This window comes from Triturus cristatus, chromosome 2_1 (assembly GCF_964204655.1).
Source record: "Triturus cristatus chromosome 2_1, aTriCri1.1, whole genome shotgun sequence".
Classification (NCBI taxonomy): Eukaryota; Metazoa; Chordata; class Amphibia; order Caudata; family Salamandridae; genus Triturus; species Triturus cristatus.
The window spans coordinates 1,182,340,472-1,182,366,956 of record NC_140581.1 but is presented as its reverse complement, the minus strand read 5'-3'; the positions used below and the strand labels follow the sequence as shown (position 1 = coordinate 1,182,366,956).

The window sequence follows — 26,485 nt, the reverse complement described above, 5'->3', positions numbered from 1 at the left end:
CTAAGTGACTGTGAGTAAGTGGCTGTATTAGTGACTGAGTGGCTGTTTGAATAGATGTTTAATCAACTGATTGGTTGTGTGAGTGGCTGTATTGGAGAGTGAGTGGCTTATGGGTGAGTGAGTATATGTGTGAGTGGGTGTCTAAATTGTTATATGGATGAGTGAGTGGCTTTGTTGAGAGGCTTTGATGAGTGGCTTTGGTGAGTGGCTTTGTTGAGCTGTGTGAGTAGGTGTATGGGAAGTGAGTGGCGGTGTGAGTGGCTGTAAAGGTGAGTGAGTATGTTTGAGTGACTATGGATCAGTGAGCAGGTGTGTAAGTGGTTGTATGGGTGTGTGAGTGGGTGTACAAGTGGTTGTGTGGGTGTGTGAGTAGATGTGTGAGTGGTTCTGTGGATGGTGTCCTCAGTGATGTCATGAGTGATATCACTGACCATGTCATAAGTAATATAATAGGTGAGGTCATAAGCCATGCATTGTGGGGGTCCAATTTATAGCTCACTAAATACAACAGCTGAATTTCTCTGGTTTTGTACAAATGAAATCTGAGCCTAACTATAACGTCCCTGTAGTCATTGCTTTTGTCAGTGATATTTACTGGAAAAAAATAATAATAGATATGTGTGGCAAGTTGGGAGCAGAGGAAATCTTTCCGGTACTGCTGGCTAGAGGAGCGTTTCAGTACAGTGAGTAAGACTGAAATCACGAACTGTGTGAGCTGGCGGTGTTGGCTTTCAGCGCTGGGGAAATTATATTACAAAGAAGTGTTTGCGCATTTTTGTCATCTGCAAAGAAGAAAAGACAGCGCTGTTTCACCTTTACAATTTAAAGACTTTCCCTGTGCGCGCTCTTAGTGGAAATACGGCCCATGTAAACCAGATATAAGTGAAATGTCACGTGGGTCATTTTGAAAAGAGACTGCCTCCCGTGATCAAGGCTCGATTAGAGCAGAAACGTTGGGATTAACTGCTGCTTACCTCCGTGCTGTCTCACCAATAAATGAATCTGAAATGAAACTCTGCCAAGTGTCGGTGCACTTCTTTAAAGGTTGAAGGAGGTATCGTTGGATATTTTTACCAGAAGCCCCGCGCTGGAATGCACTGGCCGCCCTTTAAGGTTCAGGCTTGTGTCGAGGGGCACTGTTGCTGGATTTATTGTTTGAAGCCTGACCTGCTTGCCCTCTGTGAATGCCTTCGCTGTGTGTGGCAAGTTGGGAGCAGAGGAAATCTTTCCGGTACTGCTGGCTAGAGGAGCGTTTCAGTACAGTGAGTAAGACTGAAATCACGAACTGTGTGAGCTGGCGGTGTTGGCTTTCAGCGCTGGGGAAATTATATTACAAAGAAGTGTTTGCGCATTTTTGTCATCTGCAAAGAAGAAAAGACAGCGCTGTTTCACCTTTAAAATGTAAAGACTTTCCCTGTGCGCGCTCTTAGTGGAAATACGGCCCATGTAAACCAGATATAAGTGAAATGTCACGTGGGTCATTTTGAAAAGAGACTGCCTCCCGTGATCAAGGCTCGATTAGAGCAGAAACGTTGGGATTAACTGCTGCTTACCTCCGTGCTGTCTCACCAATAAATGAATCTGAAATGAAACTCTGCCAAGTGTCGGTGCACTTCTTTAAAGGTTGAAGGAGGTATCGTTGGATATTTTTACCAGAAGCCCCGCGCTGGAATGCACTGGCCGCCCTTTAAGGTTCAGGCTTGTGTCGAGGGGCACTGTTGCTGGATATATATATATATATATATATATATATTCACTGAAAAAACCATAGGTTTCACACATGTTATAGTTAGCGGAAATTTTACTGATAAAAAACCAGTGAAATTCCCCCGTTATAGTTAGCGCAGGCAACTATAACTCACGCGACCGCAATCCTCTGCTGATGCTAATACTGTATTTAGACACTTATTTGCCCATGTCTTCTTCCATACATTTTTAGCTATACATATATTACAAATATTTTTTTTCATAAAGACACATATGTCATCAGCAGAAGATTGCAGTCGCGTGAGTTATAGTTGCCTGCGCTAACTATAACGGGGGAATTTCACTGGTTTTTTATCAGTAAAATTTCCGCTAACTATAACATGTGTGAAACCTATGGTTTTTTCAGTGAATTAGCAAGGTTTTTTAAATGCTAATTCCTAACTATAACGTGTGTGAAACCTATGGTTTTTTCAGTGAATTAGTACGGTTTTTTAAATGCTAAGTTTTTTTCCCTTATAATAAGCCCTGTACATTTGGTGGCCTTCGGCCACCAAAAGCACAGGGGGTGGGGTAAGTGTGGATAGTGTTTTTTGCCCTTAACATAAGCCCTGTGCTTTTGGTGGCCTTCGGCCACCAAAAGCACAGGGGGTGGGGTAAGTGTGGATAGTGTTTTTTTTATTTTTATTTTTTTACCGTACGCTTACGGTAAGCGTACGGTAAGCGTACCCCGCGAAATTGCCGAAAAAAAAATAAAACCGTTTTTGCACTTGGGGGATGTTTGGGGACTCCCTCAACATGACTATGTGGGAGGGAGTTGTCAAAACAGCCCCTTTACATGTTTTTGGGCTTGATATTTTAAAAATCACTCTCAGTGCGAGAGACAAAATGGCGGCCGCCGCTTCCTGGTTTCGGCCGATTCGAATGTTTACTAAGATCTAAGAGCCAATCAGAATCGCGCTCGCGCACGCCACCGTACGCTTACCGTAAGCGTACGGTAAGCGTACCGTAAGCTGGCTCAGATATATATATTGATTTAAAGGCTATTTTCTCAGAATCTACTGAACAGATTTACACCAAACCTACAAAAGGCACTTCCTTGACCTAGGGACTACCTCTCTGCCAAATTTTGAGTAATTCTGTTCAGCCGTTCGGGCTGTAGCTCGTTCTAAAGGTCCTATGGAAAAATGCATGGGAAAAACGCGTTTTGGGACCCCCCTTTTATCTCAGCCCCCGCTTGACGGATCCCCCCGAGACTTTCAGGGTAGGAGCGGAGCGTAGCGCCCCACCTATTTTGAAAAATTTGCGAGGATTCGTCGACCGGCGCCAAAGTTATTCAAAATAGAATGTTGAGGTTTTCCTATGGAAACGTGGTCCTAACTATAACTACCTACTGGCTATCGCCAGTAGGTAATATATATATATATATATATATATATATATATATATATATGTCGAGGGGCACTGTTGCTGGATATATATATATATATATATATATATATATATATATATATATATATATATATATATATAAAAAAAGACAAAGGTTACAAGGATGTTATGGTTAGGTTGACATTTCACTCATACAAAACCAGAGAAGTTCAGCCATAACTGGCACCCCCGCAATGCATTGCTTATGACCTCACATATTACATCACTCATTACCTGGTCAGTGACATCACTCATGACATCTCAAATGACATCATCCAGTAACTGTGAGTGTTTTTAACCCCTTCCAAGGCAAGGACATATGGTTATGTCCTCGGCTGCGGTGCTGCTGTGCCTAGGATGTAACCATTACATCCTCAGCACAACAGTCAGAAATCCCTTTGCTGTAAACGGCAAAGGGATTTCTTTTTTTCTTTCAGCCTCGGGAGATGGGAAAGAGGTTCCCCAGGTGTCCGAGTAATTTTTTTTTCAGTGTAGGGTGGATCATCGAGCATGGCACGCCTATGTCATTACACTGAAAGGGAAAGTAGAATGACCCAATCAGCTCATTTCACTTTTACTGCCTACGTACTCCTGGGCCTATCTAAGACCCCGAGCACATAGGCAAATGGGAGAGGTATCACTGGAACGGGAAAAGTCGGGGGATCCCCTAGCAGGTATCCACCCACTAGGCACCAGAGAGGAGGGAGCGGCCCCTTGGGGAAGGGCTTTTGCTCCCCCCAATGTTTTTGGCATTATTCAGTCTTTTTGCCCCCCCCCCGAGGGGCAGATGGTGGCCATAGCCCATAGCCATAGCCCCTTTGGGGAAAATGTAGGGGTGGGGCTGCCCTAAATGGGCATTGTAATGCCCCCATCCCTCCCAAAATCTGCACAGTCTTTCAGATGGGGGCAATAGCCCCCGATTTGTCCCCCCCCCCCCCGTGGGGCAGAAAGCCGACTAGGCACCATGGATTATTATTCTATGTATAATACTAGAGGGGTGGGGGCTACCCATAATGGGCATGTCAATCCCCCACCCCAATACCAAAGGGACAGTCTTTCTGCCCCCCCGGGTGGTAGGTGGGGGTTATTACCCCTCATCTGCCACCCATGGGGGCTAGAAACCCAACTAGACACAAGAGATTTTGTTTTCTTTCTAAAAGAGGGGTAGGGTGCCCAGAATGGTCATGCTAATGTCTCACCTCCCAAAATACCCTGGAGGCAGATGGGGGTTATTACCCCTGATCCCCCCCCGGGGGAGAAGAAAGCCCACTAGACACCAGGGGTTATTGGTTTTTTAGGTCTCGCCTGAGCCAGTGCAAGCGAGACATTTAGTAAGCGGCTTTTCGAAGTGCTACCAAAGCGGCCACCAGCTTGCGGTCACGCGCACAAGCGCGCACCACGCTCCGCCTCTCCAATAACTGCTGCGCGTGCATCCCTTGCGTGCTTTAGTGCGTCATAGCGATCACTTTTGCTTTCACTGCGATGACTTTCGCTTTCACGGCAGCGCGGCGTTACTTTTATAGCCGCGCGGCCAATGCTTGTTTGCGGGGTGATAGTGTCAAAGAATGCTGTGTAGCTGTAATAGAAAAGCTAGTACGACAATAGAAGATCCTCATCGCCAATGAGCGCTGAATCTCACTCACCCAGCTTGTGATTTTTTTCTCCCCCACATGTCTCATATTTGAGAAAATCTCGCACATTTAGAGAAAACTGAACCGTTTACACGGAGAGTCGGGCAAGGTTAACCCCTTTGTTGGCAGGACTTTGTCACCATTAGCATATCTTTCCTGGACCTGCATGATGCTTTGGTGCGAGGTATATTCTCCCCCCACCCACAACCACCCTCCGCCCCCCCATACACCCTTCTGGTCTTTCTTTCTTTCTCTCTCTCGCACTGTCTGTCGCCCTCTCCTCCCTCCCTCCCCCTCTCCCTACCCCAGACTTCCAGTGTTGAGGGGCTCTGGTGGCAAGCAGGCTCTTCCAGCAGAGTAATAATCGCACGTGTAATTTATTGGTTCTGTGCACCATACACCAATTATGAGCGAAGACGCAACGTTTGCATCTCAGGTTTTATTAGGGGCTGGAGAATGCCAGATGTGAAACCAAAGCTGAAACCATCTGCACTTCGGTGCCAAAAGCTGGGCCCTTTAGAAGCACTTCATTCTGTCCAAATGCCCCAGTCTGGGCCTCAGTCACGGGCCGAGTTTCTGTCATCCACTGTCATTCACCTAAGTCATTCACGCAGACGCATACAAATGGCCAGGGAAGCTTTCTGTACCCTTTGAAGAATTGCACTTCCGGTCCCGTAAACAGTCATTCCATTTCCTAAATGTCATGAATGAATATCAAGTGCTGCATAACATTTGGGTCAGTTTTTACAGAACTGCACCTCAATGTCACAATCCTAACAGGAACAAAATAATTAATTCACAGATAAACATTGTTTCACACACATCCTTTCACACACACGCACAAATACAGACTGCACTTACCTTATTTTTTCCATTACTGTTTTTTTTAGGGTCAGCGATCTTCTTATGCAATCTATCATAATCATTAATGAGTGTCAGACGATAAATTTATTTGAAGGTGCAAATGTCGAGCATGATGCTGCTCCATTAGTTGTTGCAGCCAAATGCTTTCCAGTACCAGTGAAGTCACCGCCTCAGACAAATATGAACAAACACTGTTTCTCCAAGCATTTTTTTTCTTTCCGTCCATGTAATTTTCATACTCCGACGTTGGATTTGCAAGACAAATAGTATTGCAAATTTTCTTGAGATAGTGTGTTAGCAGTCGAATGCTGGGACACCTCTAAAAGTGAAAAACAAATGTCTCTCTATTTCCAGATTAGAACTAAGAATTAACAAGCATTGGCATAGCCAATAGGTCTCGTCTTTGGGACCTTATAAGTGTTTAGTCATGCAACAGTTAATGTTGTTGCACCAAGGATATTGTGCTGCATAACTAAATACTTATAAGGTCCCAAAAGCTAGACCTATTGGCTATGCCAATGCTTGTTAAAAATAGAGGGGTGGGGGCTGTCCAAAATGGGCATGCCAATGCCCCCAAACCAACACAAAAGGGACAGTCTTTCTGCCCCCCACAGGTAGATGGGAGTTACTAATCCCGATCTGCCCCCAAGGGGGGGGGGGGGGGGGCAGAAAGCCCACTAGACATCAGAGATTTTTTTTTATTATGAAAGAGGGATGGGGGGTGCCCACAATGGGCAAAGCCATGCCCCAACCCACATTTATAAAAACAAAAGTCTTTCTGCCCCCTCTGGGGGGTAGATGAGGGGTTCAGCACTCGTTCTGCCAGCCCGGGGGTGGGCAGAAAGCCCATTATGCACCAGGGATTTTTTGTTTTGGATGTGTAGGGGATGAGGGCTGCCATAAATAGGCATGCTAATACCTCTAACCCTCCCAAACAAAAAAGGGACAGTCATTCTGCCTGCCTAGAGGGAACAGATGGGGGGTATTACCCAGAATCTGCCCCCGGGAGGGGGGGGCAGAAAGCATACTAGACACTAGGAAGTTTTTCCTAATAAAAGATAGGTGTGGGCTGCCCATAATAGGCAATGCCAATGCCCCCTCACTCAAAAAATAGCCCCTGATCTGCCCCTGGGGGGTGGGGGGGGCAGAAAGCCTACTAGGTAGCAGAGATATGTTTATTGACATGTCTGGGAGCAGCCCCTTAGGCAAGGATTGCTCCCCTTTTTTTTGTGAACACCTTTTGACTGCTTCTGCCCCCCACCTGGGGCAGAACAACAATATTTTTAGACTCATCTGCGCCCAAGGGGGCAGAAAACCACTAGACACTGGCGAAGGTTTCTGTGTGTGTGTGAGCTGGAGTTTGGGTGATGGTCTGTGTTTACTGGTGTTTGGCTGGCTTTGTTTGAACCTGCATTTTGATGGCGGTGTGTATTGACTTGCGCTTAGCTGGCAGTGTGTGTGGACTAACGCTTGGCTGGCAGTGTGCCTGGACTGTCATTTGGGTAGCGGTTTACGTGGATGGCACATGTGTGGTGGTGTGTGTGGACTGTCGCTTGGCTGGCGGTGTGTGTGGATGGCGTTTAGCTAGTGGTGTGCATGGATGGCGCTTCGCTGGTGATGTGCATGGATGGCGTATGGATGGCGGTGTGGCTTGTGTGGAGCCTCCAAAGTTTTATTACCCAAAATGCCCTGCAACCTTTGTTTTTTTCAGTGAAATTCTAGTTTTTTTTTAATAACTTTAAGTAAAATGCAGTGAATGGAGGGTCAGGTGGTGGACGCTGGGCTGGGCTGGCCTGGCATTGTGCTGCCCCTACCCAAGCTTGCTGCTCCTGTCCCCTCTCATCCTTGCCAAAAATTGTCCAAATCCATGCCCCTGCTCCCTCATTACAGCCCTGTGTGGTTGTTGTTATGCCACTGCTCTTACAGCCTGCCATGAACAGTTAGCTTGCTGCCCCATCCACCTCCTCCCTACCCTCTGTTGTCCAAGTCCATGCACCAGCCCCCTCCCTCATGCTCTGCATGGTCTGATGTGCTGCCACTGCCCTCCATTTAACTTGATGTCCCTGCCCACTTCTACCCTCCGGTGCCCAATTCTGCTCCCAATCATTGCCCTTCTGCTTTGTCTCTGTGCTTAGCTTGCTTTCCCTACTCTCCTTCCCCCTGCCCTCAATGTCTGTGTGCATGGCCTTGCTCCCTCCTTTTTGCCCACCATATACAATAGACCCACAACTCCCCTCGTATCTACTCTGAGTATTCGGTTGACCTGCCACTTCTTCTCCCACCTGCCTAGCATGGTCAGACGACTATTTTCTGTGCCTGTCACCCATACCCTGCCTGTCTGACTTCCATGTCCCTATCCCGTCCCTCCATGGTCCATTTTCCTGCCACTCCCTTCTACACTCCATACCCTTTTGTGCTGAAACCACTCCTCCTTTCTTCCCAGTGTGGTCTGTTGTGAAGTCCCTTCCCATACTCTCTCTTGTCTTTGTCCAGCCCCTACCTCTTGCTTCTGGTCTCCATGGTCCTTTGTGCCTGCCCTTGCCCCCACACTCTTACCCAGCATGGCCAATGTTCTGCCACTAACCCTTCCACTTCCTGTGCATGTTTATTTGTGCTGCCACAGCCCCACCCACCTGCCCTGTTAGGTCAGCCTGCTGCTCCTGACCTCCTTTCACCTTCCCTCTGTTATCTGTGTGTATGCCATTATAATCTCACTGTTCTCCTCCATGGTGGGTTGTTCTTCCAGTGCCCATCCCGCATGCCCTCCATGGTCAGTTTGCTGCTCCTGCCCTGGCCCCTTGCTTCCTACCATCCGGTTTCCAAGTGCTAAACCCGAACCTCTCTCTCTCCTGCCTTGTCTAGTCCCTTGTCGTCCCCCTTCCCCATCCCTCCTGCCCTTCATGATCTATTATACGGCAACTGTCCCTCCTGCCTGTCCAGTATGGTCAGCTTGCTGCCCTGGTCTCTTTCCCTTCTGCTCTCTGTTTTCCATGTGCATGGCCTTATCCCCTACCTATTTCTTTCCATGGTCGGTTGTGCTGCACTGCCGTCCCGCTTGCCCCGTATTGTGTATTGTGCTGCTGCAATCCTTGACGCCTGCCCTGTAAGGACAGTTTGGTGCCCCTGCCCATCTCCTTCCTGGCCTCTGTTATCCAAGTCCATGTCAAACTCCGTTCACCCTGCCCTCCGTGATCTGATGTTCCATACTTGCCAACATTTTGAACTTGGTAAGAGGGGATTTTGAAAGAAAAAAACCTAGGAAATTGATTTTCCCCATTGACTTATATTGAAAAAGAGGAGACTTTAGCCCGAAGACAAAAAACACAAAGATTTTTTCAGCTTAAAATCATCTGGAGTCTCCTGCCTGAATCGTGTCTATTGGCATGTATGTTTGTACTCCCATTGCCTCGTCATTCGTCCCTCAATGTTTGTGGGACAGTCCGACCCAAAGGGAAGGGGGGATTGCAGGGACGGCATATCCTGTGTACCTTTGCTGAAGTCGAGATTGACGGCTATGAGGCAGCTTTCTTTTCACTTACTTTATCTACCCACTGCACTTTACCTGGCTTTCTGATTTATACCCCACCTGGCTTAGCTGCATCCTTTGCCACTGCTGTAACGGATATTTTACCTGCCTATGCCTTACATTATTCAAATTTTGTAATTATGGATGATCTCATTTTATATTTTGAAGATTGCAGATGTCATATGGTCATGTCTCTTGTTGAGGACCTAGATATGCTACAATGTAACTGGTTCAGACCCCTACTCACAGATATGGCCAAACCTTAGACCCCCATATTTATTAATCCCTCTTGAGTTAGTATGGCCCCTCCAGTGCCTGTGGCATGGTCAGACCATTTTGTTCTCCCTTTTCTGGTCTCCATGTCTGTCTCGGGCTCCTCTCCACCTATATACCGTCACTGTAAAGCTCTGAATTGGACCAAGGTGACTTCCACCGCTTTTATGGAGGCTTTGAATACTAATCGCCCCCTGCTTAGAAATGACGTTCATTTAGTGACTCGCAGGTTGAAACCTGGATCTGCGAGGCCTTTGATGACATTGCGCCTATGAAAAGCTGCAGTGTTGTTCTCTCTAAGCCTTCGGCAGAGTGGTTCGGCGATGAACTTCTGTCTATGAAGAAGTCCTATAAACGCCTTGAAAGTCTATGACACAATAACTACAACACTTTAGATAAAGTCAACTATCTCAAGTCTCTAAAAGACTATCAGAAACAAATTAGGTACACGCGAAGTCAGTATTTTGTTCAGAGGATTAAGCTTGCTAGGAAATCTTCACAAGAGATTTTTCAGATCGTAAAATCTCGATCATGTTTGGAACGCATCTCTGCCGTAACCACTCCTTTGGTAGAAAACTGCAATTAGATTACGCAATTTCTTTCTGAGAAAATCGGTAAGACCTATGCCTCCTTCCTGAAAGAGGTTAGAGAGACTCATATTCCTGCAACCAGGTCTCTCCCACCCACCTCTACGAGTGGTCTTCTTAGCATAAATACCCTGTCTTTAACAGAACTTTGTGTTGATATGGCTGGGAGATTTCCTTCAGAATCGTACCGTACAGGTGATTTAACAGCAGTGTATTTCTGAGGTGTTCTCACTGCAGCAGGTAGTGCCGCAGAGCTCACCTCTTAGCCAGACTTTATTTAATCTATACACGTGCCCCCCTTGTGGACGTGGTTGAGCGGTATGGCGTTAAAATGTTGTTGTACGCTGATGACACTCAGCTAATTATCATCTTAGTGCAGGATGAAGGTTCTTCGGCAGTTAATTTCAGAGCGTATCTGCTATGTTTAGTAGAATGGATGAACCATAGCAGCCTCAAATTAAATGCTGAAAAAAACAAGGTGTTGGTTCTGGGGAGACAACCTTTGATATGGTCCACTGTCTGGTGGCCATATGCCTTAGAACGCATTCCAACCCCTAAGCTGAAAGTTAAAAACCTTGGAATATGGTTTGATAACACTCTCTCTGTTTTGGCATCCTAAAGATGCTATACAAGATCCTGGGCTTTCTTCCCAACACGGCCAGGAAGACAGTCATCCAAGCTTGTTTTGTCTCAAGACTACACTATAGTAATGTGCTCTATCTTGGGGTCACACTAGGTAGGTTAAGAATGCTTCAAAGAGTACAGAATGCTGAAGCACGGATGTTATTGAACATTCCTAGATACTCTTCTACGGGTACAGCTCTCAGCAAACTTCACTGGCTTCTGATTAAGAAAAGAGTTTCTTTTCAAGCGTTAAGCTTTTGCCATAAAATCTTGAACCTGGAGGGTCCTCGATACCTTTAGCCTTTAAGCCCTATCACCATAGTCATTACCTCAGGTCCACAGGTACAGTACTCACTGTAATCCCCAGGATGGCTAGAGCCAAATTGACGTTTTTTCTTTCAACTACCTGGCTGCCAAACTGTGGAACACTCTCCCAGCCATTTTGAGACAAAAATAATCTGAACTGGCTTTCTGAATAAGCTAAATACCTGTTTTTTCTAGACAATATTAAACAGGTTTTTATAGTCATGTGTATTTACGCAACTGTGAGGTGTTGAATCTTAGCGTGAGAACACTCCAAAGGGGGTAACCAGGTGCTTTATAAATGTTTTAATATAACAACATAACATAACAATGGTCTGTTACATTGCATCAGCCTCTCTTGCCTGTCCTGAATGATTGTTTTTTGTCCCTGCCCCCTTTTCCATGGCCCTCAATGGTCCGTTGTTCTAGCACTGCCCCTCCTGCTTACCCAGTGTGGTCAACTTGTTGCCTCTGCACTCTCCTCCCTGCCCTCAATTATCCAAGTCCGTGCCCCTGACCTCTGCCCCAACAGTATTCTAATGAACAACTAGATTTCTGACATTCTCTATTTATTACAAAAGTGCAGCGTCCCTGATGTCATCTTGATGTAATCAAAACTGTAATACCTAAAGAATTTCCTTCAGAAATTATAAAAATGAGAGGGTCTTATTCCCGTTGAAATTATGGTTAGTGTCCTAAAAAACGAAAATGAGGACATACTTTCTGAGATCTCTAGTGGCAACACACTTTTAACTTATTTGCCATCTTTACGTTTTTTTATCCAGTTATTTACTTGATTATATGCTACACTTAGGGGAGAGAATCTCGCGTTACGGGCAGAGCTGCAGACTTTGCAACTGGGGAACCAGGTTCAAGTTTCGGCATCCACTTGACATTCTGTGATTCTGGGTAAATTAATTAATCTCCCCATGCCTAAAACCAAAATGAATCTCCTTGTGTAATGTAATTGACGCTCATGTAAGGCACTCTAATACCTTCGGGTCAAGTCTGCGCTATAGAAAACTGCAACAAAACAAAAATATTAAGTGTTTTACACACTTCTGGCATTAGGTTATACTTGGGCTACGTTTGGGTAATATTTGTGCTACAGTTGGGCTCTTCTTTTCTGGTGGCCATCTTCGGAGACTTATTTATTATGAAGCTCCAGTATCCTCAGTAGAAAATGCTTTCAGGGGGGCGTGGCTTGGTGCCCGACTCGAATGGCAGCGTTCCTATGACGCTCCGTGAAGCGGGTTGCGGCAACCACATTCAGCGGTGTTCTCCATGTGAGCGGTTTCAGGTGTCAGAAGATGTGCAGGCATGCACAGGCTGCTTTCTGAGACCTTGTGTGTCCTGTGGCACTAATAATTCTTGTTTTGCGCTCTGCGTTTTTCTACTGCTGATCGCAGCCGCCATCTTGGTTTTCCAGCGCTCTTCGTGAGGAAAAACCATGGTGAAGAAATGTGGCACGCTTACGCATTTGGAGATTTTCCTCCTTTATGGGCTTAAATACTTTGCTTCCAGTAACCTAACCCTCACAAAACCTCCTGCTGGACTGTCCATTTTGTGTGATGTTCTGCCTGCCATTTTCGCCTGTTTTATCCAGGACTTGTTGTAGAGGTTGGTCTGTTATGGAGCCCTGACAACCTTAAAGGTGATATAATTTCTACCAAATTGGAGAAAGGGTCTCTTGTTACGTATGCCTGATAAGCAGTGTTCTTGACACACCACTCTTGTCTTCAGTCTGGTAAGAGTTCTGGGTCTGGTACCTCGCTAAATGAAGTACATTTCGGCTGCTATGTCTTTGGATCTCAAGCAAGCTGTATGTTTTTGGAAATATTAAGTTATAATTAATAAAGCTGCCATTCACACTCCAAGTTATTCTCCAGACCTCTTCAACAAAACCAGAGATATAACTAAGGAATTTTCTTGAATTTTGCCATTTATTAGAGGAACACATACCTCAACATTTTGTGCACATGATCAGGCATGTACGCCCATCTACATGACTCTCCTCATTGTCTAGTCTTTCTCTGGGGACTACGTCGTTCAATTTGAATTCTACTTGCAGCTCATTTAACAATACTTTTTCATAAAAGGCAGTTTTGGTCTCATTGGATCATACTACTACTAAGCTTTACTACATCATCTCTTTGTTTTTTCATATGGGAAGACTTCAAAAGCTGGGATCCCCTGCGCCACGCACCATGCATACGTTCATCAAACATTCTAGAATCTTCTCTGAATTTTCAAAGATGGAAGAATCACTGACACCTGTTTCCATGACTTTATCTCCTTTGAATGCAGGCACCTCTACGGCTGGTAAAGCTACTACCAAAAGACTGAAAAAAGACCGCCTTCTCCACCGAAATCTTTGGATATAGTATTGGAAGAAATGCGGGCACTCCGCCCCTTTATGGAGGATACTTCTACAAAGTTACAATTCTTAACGGATAACTGGTCTCAGATGAATGAACGTCTTACCATGGTAGAACAAAATATCTCTTCCTTCAATCACACCCAGGAGAAAGTTAACACGCTTCAGTCTCAGGTTTCATTGCTACAACAACAGGTTAAGGATTTGGAAATCCAAAATAGAAGAAACAATCTTCGCATTTATGGTTTGCCGGAAGGCTCAGAGGGGTCAGATCCCTTATCTTTCTTCAAAACGTTTCTTCCTAAAATATTGCATTTACCTGATGGGGCTTCGCTTAATATTCAACAAGCTCATAGACTTGGCCACCAACGCACAGACACCTCCTCTTCACGGAGACCAAGAGGGGTCGTCATGTATATTTTAGAATACACGGATCTTCTCAAGGTACTTTCAGCAGCCAAATCTATCCAACGTATTTCGTGGTCTGGTTCTACTTTATATTTTGCTCAAAACTAAGCTAAGTCCACAGCAAATAGGCAAAAAGAGTTTCTGACCTTGAGACCTGCCTTACGCGCTACGGGTGCTAGATATGGCCTTTTTCATCACTGCCTCTTCAAGGTTACGTTTAACAACAAAATGACAACCTATGATGATCCCATCAAGTTGAAAAGTTTAATCAATTTCTCCAAAACTGACTCTATGGACTGTTCTGGAGCCTCATCCTCTCAAGCTGTTTGATTGGTTTTATTGCACAATGTAATGATTTCTCTGCTTGACTGCATTGTTCTCAGGTTTTAACATCTAAGGCCTCATTTTTCGTTATCTGTTTGTTTCTTGCCATTCATTTCCTGGCTGTTTCAGTAGCATTGTTATTCATTGAATGCCCTGTTTTCTTGTTATTACGACTGTTTCTGTTTTTTTTTCTTTCTTCCCTCTCATCTTCCTTACAGGTTCTTTGATGTTTGCACTTACCATGTACCCTCACCTTATTCGAATTGCTGTGGTTTGTTCTTGTCTTCGTTTTGTTGAGTCTGGACACGCCATTCGTTCTTCGTGGCTTCACCTCCCCCATTCCTTTGTGATGTCTTTTGAATTAGGTATGTTGTATCTTCTTCATTGTTGCTCTTTTTTATCTTTTCTTTTATTTCTAGTCCCTTTTCTTGTATCATTTCTATGTCTTCTACTTCCTTTTCTTTTCTTTTTTCTTTCTTGTTTCATTTCTCTTTCCTCACTTACGTTTCTATTTTGCTTAGTTTCCTCTTCCATTGCTTTTTCTGTTTTCATGGTTTTCTACCCTCTTTTTTCTTTTCTATCTTCCCCTTTCTCTTTATGTTCTATTTCACTTCTCTTTTCAAGTTTCTTCTATTTTACCCTTCTTGGTTTTTTATCTCATGTTCATTTTTGTACTCGTTATCCTCAATTTTTCTTTATAACTACATATTAGTTTTTTTTTATGGTTGGACTGTTATATATTTTGTCTTATGCTCTTTGAAGGTCATTATTGACCCTCACTTTTGTGCTATTTTAATGTTATTTCTATGCCCTTGAAAATGATATCATGGAGCATCTCCCCCCCCCCCCCCAGCGCCTTGAGACCCTCACGGGTATGTAGTGCGCTTTACAAATGCCATGATTGATTGATTGTAATGTCAGAGACCTAAATTCTCCCATCAAAAGGCAACGTGTTTTAACGCACTTATCCAAATTAGGAGCCCGATATTGTTTTTTTTTTTGCAGGAGTCTCATTTACATGCTTCAGAATCTTTGAAGTTAAAGAAAGGATGGGTTGGAAATGTTTTTTCCTCTCCAGGCGATGGTAAACGTAATGGAGTTGCTACTCGATGCCATAAGTCGTTAAGTGTCAGCTTGCTTTCTCAACAATCTGATAGGGAAGGAAGATGGTTATATACTAAATTGCAAATTGGGGGTGTTCCGATCTCTTTGTTTAATGTTTATGCTCTTACTAACGGAGATCCTGAGTTTTGGCCTTTTTCATCTCAGCAAATTTTCTCCTGTATCGATGAAAATGTTATCCTCGCTGGGGATTGCAATGAGGTGATAGATCCTTTATTAGATCGAAATTCATTGGCTTCTTTTAAAGTAAATAAGGCCCATAAGCTATTTACTCAGACCATTCAACAATTTAAACTTACAGATGCTTCGAGAACTTGTAAATTACCATCAGAGAATTTACTTTTTTCTCCCAAGCCCATCAAACTCAATCTAGGCTAGATTATTTTTTGTCTCACACAACATATCCCAATCACTAATTGATGCCGATATTGGCTCTATCCTAATTTCCAATCATGCTCCCATTTCCATTCAACTGGATATAGTTCCAAGATCTAATCTACCTAGAAGATGGCGATTCAATAACTCACTTCTTCTAGATCCAAATTTTCACTCCTCCTTTGTTTCCTTCTTTAATGATTATTTTTCTTTTAATCAAACTGATGCTCTCCATTTTTCCGTAATTTGGGATGCATTTAAATCAGCTGCTAGAGACTTCATTATTGGCTTTGTCTCCAGAGAGCGTAAAATTGCTTGCAAATTATCCAGTGATCTTTTGATCGAGATAAAGCGATTGAAACATTCCTACTATTCTTCAAAATCTAAAAATTGTCTTTCACAACTTATCAAGGCAAAGCTTCAATTCAATAAGGAATCCACGGATAACGCCTCACTTTATCTCTTGAAATCTAGTGCGAAATTCTATGGTGGCCAAATCAAAGCTGGCAGGATTTTAGCAAACTACTTAAAAACAAAAAATAATAAATTTGATATAAATGCCATTTTCGATGAACATGATACACTACGAACCAAAGACCCCGAGATACTGAACTAATTTCTTCTCTTCTATAAATTGCTCTATTCTCCTGAAACTACTCCTTCAGAATCTGATATCATACAATTTCTCTCAGGTGTACACAAATCATTTAATATTCAATTTGATTTCAACCTTTTTAGAAGTACGAGTTACTTACCTTCGGTAACGATGTATCTGGTAGAGACGATTCTAGCCGCAGATTCCTTCACGTAGAATTATCCCCAGGCGTGAGACTGGATCCGGAAACTTTTTGCCACAGCATCCCTGCGCACAGGGGGCAGGGCGACATCACGCGACTCCGCCCAGGCAAAGAGCAGAAAAAATTGGAAAGAAACAGTGCAAAACCAACACCACCAGAGTAGTGCCAACACCGCAGAACCCAAGGCAGGGAAAGAAGAAAGAAGAAGCATAGTCACCCTGCCAGCACAGACAACCTCCCATCCCTGTGCCCCGGAGGCAAGAGCAAATGTAAAAGTCATGGCACACGTAGGCAACCTCCCCCCCACCCCCCCCCCATCCTAAGCAAGAAATGGGACCAGACCCAAGACAGACAGGGACAACAAACTTCCAAGCCACCCCAACCGAGAGGGCAACCACCCACAAGGACAAGGGCAAGACATGGCCAGGGGACCCTCAAACTAGAGGATAGCAATGGAAGGAAGGGAGCAGAGGGAGGACAAGGATAGAAGCAATCCCCCCCAAACCTGGAGTTGCCAGAGCAGCAGGGCACCGGCGCACCGAAACCCCATCCTCCAAGGAACCAAGGGAGAAATGAACCGCCCCAGACGGAGCCACCCGTCAAGAACAAGGAAGGCACTCACAGGAGGCACAGCCCCCCACCGGGAGGCAAGTACCGAAGACCAACCAAGGGGTCATCGCAGAATAGGGGAGGAAGAGCGGGCCGTGAAGGAATCTGCGGCTAGAATCGTCTCTAGAAGATACATAGTTACCGAAGGTAAGTAACTCGTACATCTGATAGAGAATACTAGCCGCAGATTCCTTCACATAGAATAGATACCCTAGCAATACCCCCTGGGAAGGAGGGTCTGCAAAAGGACCCCACCAGCCAATGCAGAACAGAGGGCCCCACAGGGGACCAGATCTGTGGACCAGGTAGAACCTCGCCCCTGCCAGGCCAAGGGACCACAAGCAGAACCCCACCGACCCCAAGGGGATGTAGAAGGGAAAGAAGGCTGAAGAGGCTCGCACACTCACAGCAGAGGAGCCAAGGGCAAGGGCTGAGAGGCCGAAGCACCCCACTCCCCCACAAGGCAAAATATCTTCCGCCGAATGCCAAGACAGGAAGACGGAAGAAGAAGAAGAAGCCTGGAGAGCCCAAGGAAACTAGGGATAAGAAGGCAAGCCCACTCCAGACGGAGAGCAGCCTGACAGCCAGAACAATGCCAGCAGTCAAGGCCAGAAGCAAGAACAACAGCCCGAGGCCCCAGAAAGGCCGAGTAGGTGATGCCTGGCAAAGGAGAACACAGGGACACCCCAGACCGCAGAACGGGAGCAGGGAGAGGAGGAGAGGCCCAGGCCACCACCATGAGTGGCCGCGCACACGATCGCAGGAAGCAAAAGCAACCTACGTAAACACCATGGAGAACAGGTACCCGAAGGCGACCAGAAACCTCCAGCAGAGCGCAAGCCATATGACAGCCACCATAACCCCACATAGGACAAGCGAAGTCCCAAGAAATGGGAACCCTCTTCGGAAGAACTTCCGCAGCAGAGGAAGAAACAAAAGAGCCACAGGGAAAAAAGCACCCCCGCTGCAGGCTTGACAGCAGCCCAAGCAAAGCAGAAGGCCCAATATCAGGGCCAAGTCTGCGTAACAACTCCTGCAGAACTCACACACAACAACAAAAGGGCCGTCCAGCAGCCAACAATGCCAAAGTCCCATACTCCACAACCAGAACAGCCAGCATAAAAAGGCCCAGAAGCAACCCTTACTCAGAAGTCACTGAGGAGGGGACGGAGGAGGAGGAGGACAAGGCAGAGGAGGAGGACGGAGCCCTGCCAAGAGCCTCTGGATGGCGCAGTCGGCCGGGGCATGGAACAACAGACTGCCATCAAATGGTAGATCAATGAACCTCTCCCGAATATTTTCGGGGAAGACGCCGTCCCAAAGCCAAGCATGGCGAAGGAGAGCGACCGAGGAAGCCATGGCCCGGCCCAGCGCCTCAGAGATGTCCAGAGCTGAGCAGAGAATAAACGCCGCAAGCTCCTGGCCATTCTAGGCATGATGCCGCGAATCCACCTGAGCAGGTTCCTGGGACGCTGCAGACCCAGAGACTCAGCCGAGTCCCACAAACAGGAGGAGGCCCGAGCCAGCACACACAAGGTGTTAAGGGCCCGCAGGGCCGCGCTGGTTGAGGCGAAAATGTTGCGTCCCCAAGTGTCCAGCCAGCGGGCCTCTCTGGACGGCGGAGCCAACAAGGGCGGCAGGGAGGGAAAAGCAGTCCGCAAAAGGGGGCTGGCGGCTGAGGGGTGAAGGGACAGGCACACCGGGTCACACGGCGTCTGACGGGTGCCGATGCAGAAGATGCAGAGGCACCGGGTCCCCGGAGGCAGGACGCCTCCAAGCCCCCGTCAAGGCAGAAAGGAGCGAACCTTCAAAGGGAAGCAAGATTTCCCTCCCACCAAAGCCCTGGTGGAGGACTTCCAACAGATGGTCCGCCGGAAAGTGAGCCACCGGGTCACCCATGCGTAGGATGACCACAGCCATGGACACCGCGTGAGCGAAGGCCGCACCCGCATCCGTAGGGCCCCGCGGCGGAGAAAGCAGCTCCTCCGTGGGCGACGGCTGCAAACTAAGGCGGCCGTCCTCGAGGCCAAGCGGGGCAGGCAAGGGCCAGACCTGGAAGTCAGGAGGAGCTGAAGAATGAGGGACCTGCCATTCTTCTGACGAACACCTCTGCCTCAGGAAGGGCGGGGAGCCGCCCTTCGATGTCGGTGAAAAGGACACCACATGGCGACCAGTCTCCGGGGAGGACGATACCAATATGCAGCCTGCCTCCGGAGAAGAAGGAGCGTCCGAAGACGAATCCGCGGTACGACCCCTGCGTGGAGCCGTAGAGTCCGCCGCTTGAGGCAGGACACCGGCGCCATTTGGCGTCACTGGGCAAGAGACCTCCAAGTCACCCCGCACCGGAGCAGGGACCAGAGTAGAGCTGGAGCTGCACTGGCCCCGGTGCGGCGCCAGGACGGCACCGGCCCGACCCCCGAGTAAACAACCCGACTCCCGAGGCAACAACCTGCATGGGGGAACGGGACGGGCCCAAGGAGGGGCCTGAAGCCCTCTTCCAGCCGCGGCCCAGAAGGAAGCGAAGGTCGCCCGGCAACCCCTGTGGCGGTGCCAGGGACGATGCAACCTCCAACTCGCCCTCCAATGAGGCAGCTGCCTGTGAGGAGGCACTAGAGGGGCCCGGAGAGGGATGAGGGGTCCGCCCTTGGCCTCGACCCAGAGTGGGACGAGGAGAGTCCACCGACCCCTGTGGTTCCGCACGGTCCAGCTGCTGCCGGCGCCGTAGGGGCGTCACCTCGGCCTTAGACAGGACCACCCTGCCAAGGGATCGAGAGGGGCTCGGGGATGCGACCCGAGCCCCAGCGACCTTCCATGACACCACAGGGACCCATGCGGGAGTTTGCGGCAAGGCAGAGACGCTGCGTCCTGAAGGAGGTGCCCCAGAGGAGCCGCACCCCAACAGCACCCCATCCTCCAAGCCTGGATCCGACCCAGTCGGCGCCGGGGCCGGAGCAACCGGCAGCGCCGCTGAGGGCCCTGTGCAGGGCGAGGGATCCGCCGACGCCCCAGGAGGGGAAGGAGGAGGAGACGCTAGCGAGGCCTGCAAAGCCGCCGCGTAAGTCTCCATCGGAACTCTCGATGCCTCAGCACCGGGAAACGGTGGATAGGATGACACGCGGGGCCGCATCACCCGCGGAGAGTCCATGACCCCGGTAGGCCGGAAACCAGCCCCCAGGGACAAACTGCGACACTTACCCACCGGGGAGCGACGCTCACGTGGCATCGGAGAAAGGCGAGGACGACGACCACGGCCGGACCTGAAGTCGTCCGCCTAAGCAGACCGAGGGGAGGACGTCGACAAGAGAAGTTTCATTCGGCGCTCCCGCAGCGACTTCGGCTTCAACTTTTGGCACACCGCACAATCTGTGGTGCTGTGATCCTCCCCCAAACACCACATGCAAATGAGGTGAGGGTCCGTCGCCGACATATGACGCCCGAAAAACGTTCAAGTTTTAAAACCTGATGGCATTCACACACTGTTCCACCAAAAGGAATGGAAGAAAGGGGGCCCTAAACAGGCCCGTAGCAAGGAACAGATCCGTGTTGCACGCGGAAAAGTAAAAAACTGATGTGGGCGTGCCGGGGCGGGTCTTATGTGACCTCGCTGACGTCACCTACACGGACGACGCCTTGGCGGAGTCACGTGATGTCGCCCCGCCCCCGGCACGCAGGTATGCTGTGGCAAAAAGTTTCCGGATCCAGTCTCACGCCTGGGGATAACTCTACGTGAAGGAATCTGCGGCTAGTAGTCTCTATCAGATATACAACTTGCACATAAGGAGATCATTTTATTTTTAGCTTCATAATTCAGACAAAGCTACCACATAATGTGGTATTTCATTGTTCATAATTCTGGTGCGCCATCAGCAAGACTATGTATTTGTACAGAGAATAAATAAACAAATATTCTCTGGTTTAAAGTCACCTTGACTTTGGTGTTTCCATCTCTACCCCTAAAATAAACAATTATGCCCTGGTTTGAAGACACTATGGTTAAGGGAAAATTGTGCATTCAGAATAAATAATAAACAATAAACACAAAGGATCCTAATAGAAGTCTCTGCTGAGGTATGTACTAGTGTAATAAATACCTATAAAAACCAAAAGGCCCTGCTTAGACATCGCCATGACAGACTTTTGGAGTTAGAAACAAGCTCGCGCACCTCACGCTCGGAGTAAAAAAAAATAAATAAGTTTGACGAGAGGCAGCAGGGGAGGGGAGAGAGGAGGGGGCCTGCGCCTGTTTCCCTTGGGTTTCCCTTGCGGGAGCGAGCAGGGGCACCATATGCTTGCAAGTTAATTACAAACATATGGTGTCAAAGCTCGCTCCCGCAAGGGAATCGCCAAACGTGCACGCGTTGCCATTGAAAGCAATGCAACGCGTGCACGTTTTTAGGGCAAAAACTGAATCGATTCCAAAAGATCTCTCCTAGCAGCGCAATCGGGCTGCGTAGGCGAGACCCAAAAACTACTATATATGGACCGAGAAGATGCAGAAGAGTCGGAGACCCAAGGAACCAAACCGAGGTGAGTATCTAGGAGCCACAAGGAGGCCGTGTACAGAGGGGTAACACAACTGTGTACTCAATGGAAGTCTATAGGTAAGTCGAGGTTGCAATTTTCATTAAGGACCCTTCCCAGTGGACCCTGAAGAAATCCAGTGGAAGATGGAAGGTTGGAGAGACATCCCACCTGTGGATACCCCAGGAACCAGGATACCTACACCAGGGAAGCCAGGTGCCTGGGTGCGAAGTGACGTCGGAAACCGCCGTCGACCACAATGGAGAACTTCAGGAAGATGCCACTGGCGAGGAAGGTGAAGGTGTCCGGTGGAAGCCAGAGGTGAATTCAAGATGAGAGGTACCAGCAAACAGAGGGGACAGAGCCTATGCCACTCAGGAGTGACCAGGAGGCACGGAATACGAATGCCCACCGATGTCGGGAATGCAGGAGAGTTGACGGTGCCCTTGAAGTTGCAGCTGTACAGAGCAGGCGATGCTGAGGAAGACCAGGAGCCGTTCACGAGCTGTCCCACATCGGATGTCGAGAGCAAAGTGGTCAGTGTCCTGCGGGGGTACCAACAAGCCTTGGCAGCGGCAAGAGATGCAGTGGATGAAAAAGGTGCAGTGTCGGGACCAGCAAGGTCCAAGTGACTCACCACAGGCAGATAAGGCAGAGCAGGAGCCGATCAAGAAGGGGAGCCCAAAGGACCTCTAGCAGCTCACCAAAGGATGAAGGCCCACAGTGCAAGGGATGCGGTGCAGGCGAAGATCTTGGTTACCGGAGATGCTTGAGGCTAGAGCTTCTTGGAGCCCGAAGATCTCTGGAGGGGAGAGTCAACAAGCCTGGGCAACGGCAAGTTGATGCGGTGCACAGGGTACTGCTCCAGTGGTTCCAATGAGGGATACTGGCCTCCAGCTTGCTAGGTAGACAGAGCAGGCCTCGAGGGAGTAGCAGAACCACCACCTGTGTTGCTGAACTTTTCAGAGTCCGTAGGAGCTCAGGAACAGCAGACCGGACAGCTTTGTTGTGGTGCCTGCAGATGCAGGGAAGAGACTTCTTCACTCCAAGGGAGATTCCTTTGGGTGTCTTGGATGTCAACAAGTCTAATGAAGAACCTGTATGGAGCACAGGCACAGATGTTGCAGCAGACTTGCAGGACTACGAGACCAGTTGCAGCAGGAGTCTTCCCAGTTGCAGTCTCGGTTCCCAAACGTGAAGTCCAGTGATATCCAGAGTGACCAGACGGTCAAAGTTGATATGGTGTTGGATCGGAAACTTGTCCCACAATGAATCTAAGGAACCACCCACAGGTAAGCCCTTAAGTACCCTAAGGAAGGGTTGGAAAGGATCAGGGGTCTCTCCCAGAGGAGGGGCTGGACAGTGGAGAGAATACTCCCATGTCCTTTGTCCAGTTTCAGGCCAGAGCAGGAGCCAACGGTCCCTGAACTGGAGTATGCAAGGAGGGCACCAAATGTGCCCTTCAAGCAGTCTTAGTAGTGCTGGCAAGCACCCCACCCTGACCCAATACATTAACTCTTGTCTAGGAGGTGGTCCCTGTGACAAGATCCCTATTGTGCTGCCTTCCTCTGCTCAAACCTGGCTCAACAACAGGAGGGCAGAATCGTGTCTCTGGTTGACAGCAGCCATAATTTGAAGTCAGGGTCTAGAAGACTGCTACTGTGAGCACTGAGGGCCCCCGGAGGAACTTTACAGTGCATGGAATCATAACCCCATACTGTATCAGTGTGGGGGTATGATTCCAACATGTTTGATACCAAACACAACAGGGTTCTTTACAGCCAGTTTAGAGATGGTCATCGCATAATGACGCATGTTCACTCTATATATCATAAAAGGCTGATGCACTTACAACCCAGGAGAATGGACTCCGTGGATTGTAGGGAAGTCCTGCTCATGCAGGGGCACCTTTACACTTAGAACTGAGCACCCTGCCTTCGGGATTGAAAGGCCTGCCTTAGAGGTGACTTGTAGGTTTTTTTAAGTGCAGAGACCTCAGATATAGGGAAACCCATATCTGTCGTAAGTGGTGCTAGCACCAACTTACACAGGCTGCAATGGCAGGCCTGTAGTTACTATTTGAGTGGTCTCTCATGGGTGAGATAATACATGCTTCAGCACATGGAAGGCCCATGGGGTACATATGCCCTGGATACCTTAGTACCATATATTATGGATTTACAAGGGAACCCCAGTACAAAATCTGAAGTGTACTCACCATGTCCAATTTAGAGAAGAAACACAGAAAATGGGCTCCTGATTAGCATGATCCCAGTCACACTAGTCAATAAAACATTGCAACACCAGGCACAAAGTGCGGGTAACCATGCAGAAGGATCTACCTTCCTACACCTTCCAAACAGACAGGCACAATTAAGTTTCTCCAGCACAGCCAGGTTGGAGGAATAGCAGACTCCATGTGCCTAAGCGGAGGGTCAAACCAGCCTGCTCAGGACAATCCCCATCCTGTTCTCATGGCATGAGAGCAGCGTGGGGTTTGTACAGGGAGTCTTAGATGCTGCCCCAGTATCTGCTGGGACCAGGAAGAAGAACACAGAGGCACGATGCAGGAGGCAGCTGGCAGTTCAGGTTAGTCTTTTTCTCAATTATTAACCCCCCACCCCCTCCCCCACACCCCCTCCACATGCCTCTCTACTTCTTGTTTGTGTCGGCTGCCACTGTAAATACATGGCGTGTAAGATGCCCGAGTGAATCCATCTTTTCTTCTTACCAGGTTGAGTAGCAGCCCGAAGTGCATTTGGCAAACGATTTACTTTTCTCATAATTTCTTTCCAGGATTTATCGACCTGCAAGAACATCTTGGCTTCTGCTGGCAACTGTCTCTGAATATCTGGAGCACTGAAAATGCTTTCCAAGTAAAGCCAGTTTCTCTGACATGTCAACCATTCCTCCTACGGACAAAACCATTTTGTCATTAGCAAAACAAATCGCACAGACAAAGTGACATTGCAATGCTGCAGGTTTTTCATGGATATAGTTTTCAATTGATAACAGAATTTAAGGAAAATGTACTGCAAACTGGGGAAAACATTTCACAGTGATCTGAGTATACTTCTAGCTTCTTCATTTGTTTTAGATCCTACATGTATTACACTAGCTTCTAACTTTATTGGCCTGATTAAGGACAGTAATCTGGAAAAAATGTGTTATTACTGATCATTCTTGGTGTCCCAACATCTGTGTAGATGGCAGAATGCAAACAAATGAATGGTGTAGTCTCCTCCGGCTCACACATCGGGTATGTCATGTGTCGATGCTGATGTCACCTGAAATGACAGCGGACCAGCACCCCAATCTAAGGCAACATCTATGGCACAATTTCATATAATGGACTCCCATGCAATGCATAGCATTTTTAAACAGGAATGGGGAATTAAAGAACAAGTTACTTACCTTCGGTAACGCATTATCTGGTAGAGACTCAATCTTGCAGATTCCTTACCTGTGAATTTCCCAGGCATCAGGCTGCATCCGGAAACTTTTTGCTGAGCAATACCCCTTGTGCGTGCCGTCAGGTGGCTCCATTCGGCTCCGCGTGACGTTGTTGCGAGAGTCGGTTATGATGTCACTGTACCTATATAGGCACCACCAGGCGCGCGGACATCAGTACTTTTCGTTTTTTTCCACACCAAAAGCGCAGAGTCATGATGTAACTGACATAGTTGTGTGCAAAACTAGTGCCCTGAAAGGGGGAGTAACCCTAGCCCTACAATATTAGTACGCAATGTGGGGAGGCATGGGTGGGGCTGTAAGGAATCTGCAGCTAGATACAGTCTCTGCCAAATAATGCATTAACGAAGGTAAATAACTTGTTCATTTGATAGAGACTTCTAGCTGCAGATTCCTTACCTTTGAATTAGATACCCAAGCCATACCATCCTGGTGGTGGACTGCAGACCAATACCTTAAACTAGAAAGTCCTGCAGGACCGAGAGGGCAAAATGCCCATCTCTGCGAATCTGACTGTCCAGGCAGTTGTGTTTTGCAAACATGTGCAAAGATGCCCATGTTGCTGCCTAACAAATGTCCAGGACTGGGACACCCCGAGCCAAGGCCGTAGTCAAAGGCTTTCCCCTGGTAGAATGGGCCTTAATCCCTCAGTGGGCTGCTTCTTTGTCAGGGCATAACAGATCTTAATGCAGAGAGAAACCCAGCAAGAGATGGTACTTTTCTGCAATGCTATTTCCTTCTTTGCTTCCATGTACCATTTTAGTGGAGGGCTGCCAAAATAATATTACAAACTTCGGGAGGAAGGTCAAAAGCTATCAACTGCCGTTGCTTAATCTCCACGCATGGAAGCGCAGAGTTGACAGGTTCGGTGGAGGACCTTCCCTTCCCCATCTGCTACAACAGAAGATCCTCCCGAAGGGACAGCCTGATCAGAGGATCGCTGCTCATTTTCAGAAGCTCTGGATACCTGATTCTCCTCGCCCAGTCCGGAGCCACAAGGATGACTTGGGCCCAGTCGCTCCTGATCTTCTTCAGAACCCTGGGCCGGTGTGGTATGGGGGAAAGGCGTATAGCAGACCTGAGCTTCACTTCCGACGAAAAGCGTTGCAGAGCAATAGCCGCATTGGAAACTCCAGCACACAGTATTGCTGACACTGCGTGTTCTCTTTTGAGGCGAACAAATCTAACCAAGGTTCTCACCACTGAGAATAGAGATCTTGCAACACCTCCGACAGGAGACGCCATTTGTGATCCACTAGGCATCGATGTCTGAGTTCGTCCGACCTGGTGTTCAGAGTACCTGCCAGGTGTTAAACCACCAGGGTTATGCAATGCTGTTCCAGCCATGTTCAGAGACATAGGGCCTCTGGACTAGAGTTCCACAACCCATCCCTGCCCTGTTTGCTGCAGTAACACATGGTGGTGGTGTTGTCTGTGAGCACCTGCACTAGATTCCCCTTGACATAGGGAAGAAATGCCAACAAAATCGTTAGGAGCTCCAACAGATTTATGTGGAGCCCCGACGCTGTTGGAGGCCA

General features: G+C 47.8%; 1 protein-coding gene across 2 annotated transcripts in view; it reads right to left on the bottom strand.

Moving 5' to 3' along the window:
• DNAH6 (dynein axonemal heavy chain 6) overlaps window positions 1–26,485 on the bottom strand; it is a 2,458,578-nt gene that overhangs the window by 1,636,717 nt on the left and 795,376 nt on the right. For both annotated transcript variants that reach the window (XM_085636629.1, XM_085636630.1), the window contains exon 22: window positions 24,208–24,388. In XM_085636629.1, coding sequence (XP_085492755.1) covers window positions 24,208–24,388 — 181 coding nt within the window. The remainder of the gene's footprint in view (window positions 1–24,207; window positions 24,389–26,485) is intronic.